The sequence below is a fragment of the Notothenia coriiceps genome, unplaced genomic scaffold (genome assembly GCF_000735185.1).
Source record: "Notothenia coriiceps isolate Sejong01 unplaced genomic scaffold, NC01 NC01_scaffold00037069, whole genome shotgun sequence".
Taxonomy (NCBI): domain Eukaryota; kingdom Metazoa; phylum Chordata; class Actinopteri; order Perciformes; family Nototheniidae; genus Notothenia; species Notothenia coriiceps.
The window spans coordinates 2,210-3,867 of NW_011369770.1; the positions used below are offsets into that span (position 1 = coordinate 2,210).

Genomic DNA, 1,658 nt, shown 5'->3' on the forward strand with positions numbered 1-1,658 from the left:
ACACACACACACACACACACACACACACACACACACACACACACACACACACACACACACACACACAGGAGTACGACTACTTAAATCCAACAAGGAATAATTGATTGTTCACAAAGAGCTGAAACATTCGAGGAAAATGTGAAGATTTTGACAATAAGTCAAATTCCGATATAATGATAACATTTTCTGCAAAAAGTCAGAATTTAAAGATTTTGAAAAAAAGATTGAAGAATTTCCGATTCAGAATATAGAAGAAACATGTGAGCTAATTTTTTGATTTCTAAACAAATGAAGAATTTTTTTTAAGAAAAAGTCGGAATTTAAAAATGCGGAAAAAAAGTCAGTAATTTGAAAGAAAGTCAGAATTTGGACAAAAAGTCAAAATGTTAAGATTTGAGGGGAAAAAATGAATTTGGATTATTTATTTTTTTTATCCGTATTTTGCGACATTTTACAGAAAAAGTTTGCAAATGTTTAGATTTTGAAACATGAAGAATTTGGAGGAAAAACAACATGACTTCTGAGATTTTAAGAAAAGGTCGGAATTTAAAGATTTGCAGAAACAAAATCAGAATTTAGAAAAAAATTCAAGACTTTTCGATTTTCTAAAAAAGTGAACATTTTGAGAACAAATGAAGATTTCTGAGATTTTGTGGGATCAGCAGGTGGGAAAGGGGGCGGGGCCTAATAAAGGTGTACATGTACTCACTGTTGTGGATCAGCAGGTGGGAACAGGGGCGGGGCTTAATACAGGTGTGTGATGGTACTCACTGTTGTGGATCAGCAGGTGGGAAAGGGGGCGGGGCTTAATACAGGTGTGTGATGGTACTCACTGTTGTGGATCAGCAGGTGGGAAAGGGGGCGGGGCTTAATACAGGTGTGTGATGGTACTCACTGTTGTGGATCAGCAGGTGGCGCTGCAGGGAGAACGGCGTCCTGAACAAGGCTTTGCACTCGTCACACTGGAAGGGTCTCTCCTCAGAGTGGGTCTGCAGAGACAGTTTACACACAGTTAGGAGAACCAATCAGAACACAGTTAGGAGAACCAATCAGAACAGAGTTAGGAGAACCAATCAGAACACAGTTAGGAGAACTAATCAGAACAGAGTTAGGAGAACCAATCAGAACACATTTAGGAGAACCAATCAGAACACAGTAAAGAGCCCCCCCCCCATCATGCAGATTGAGTTTGTTGACCTGCAACTCTTAGTACTTTTAAATCCAGGCTGAAGACTTTTCTTTTTCCGCTGCTTTTAATTGAACTATTCACATCTCAACCATCTCACACTGCACTGTAACTTGTACTCATGTTTTATCATCTTTGCTTTTGAATGGTTCCATGTGTTTGATGCTCTTCATGTCTTTCATTAGGGATGTCCCGATCACCTTTTTTTGCTCCCGATCCGATTCCGATCTTTTGAAAATCACGTGATCGGCTCCGATCCCCGATCACGTGATCGGATCGGGACATCTCTATCTTTCATTTTTGTAAAGCACTTTGAATAGCCTTGAAGAGAGCTGTATAAATAAACGTTCCTTTCCTTGATGAGGACGAGCAGCTGGAGGGGCTTTAAGTTCAAAGTGCTTCTGTTTCCCCCTTAAACACAACCTATCTGTCTGAGTGACAGCCCGATCCCCAAAGTAAACAGGGGGGGGGA

The 1,658-nt window shown here is 40.3% G+C and overlaps 1 protein-coding gene across 1 annotated transcript in view; it reads right to left on the reverse strand.

Moving 5' to 3' along the window:
* The window catches only part of LOC104964302 (PR domain zinc finger protein 5-like), a gene marked incomplete at its 5' end in the record, with an annotated part of 11,409 nt that overhangs the window by 1,392 nt on the left and 8,359 nt on the right, over window positions 1-1,658 (reverse strand). The window contains one exon of the mRNA XM_010793048.1: window positions 896-989. Within this exon, the coding sequence (XP_010791350.1) occupies window positions 896-989 (94 nt within the window). The remainder of the gene's footprint in view (window positions 1-895; window positions 990-1,658) is intronic.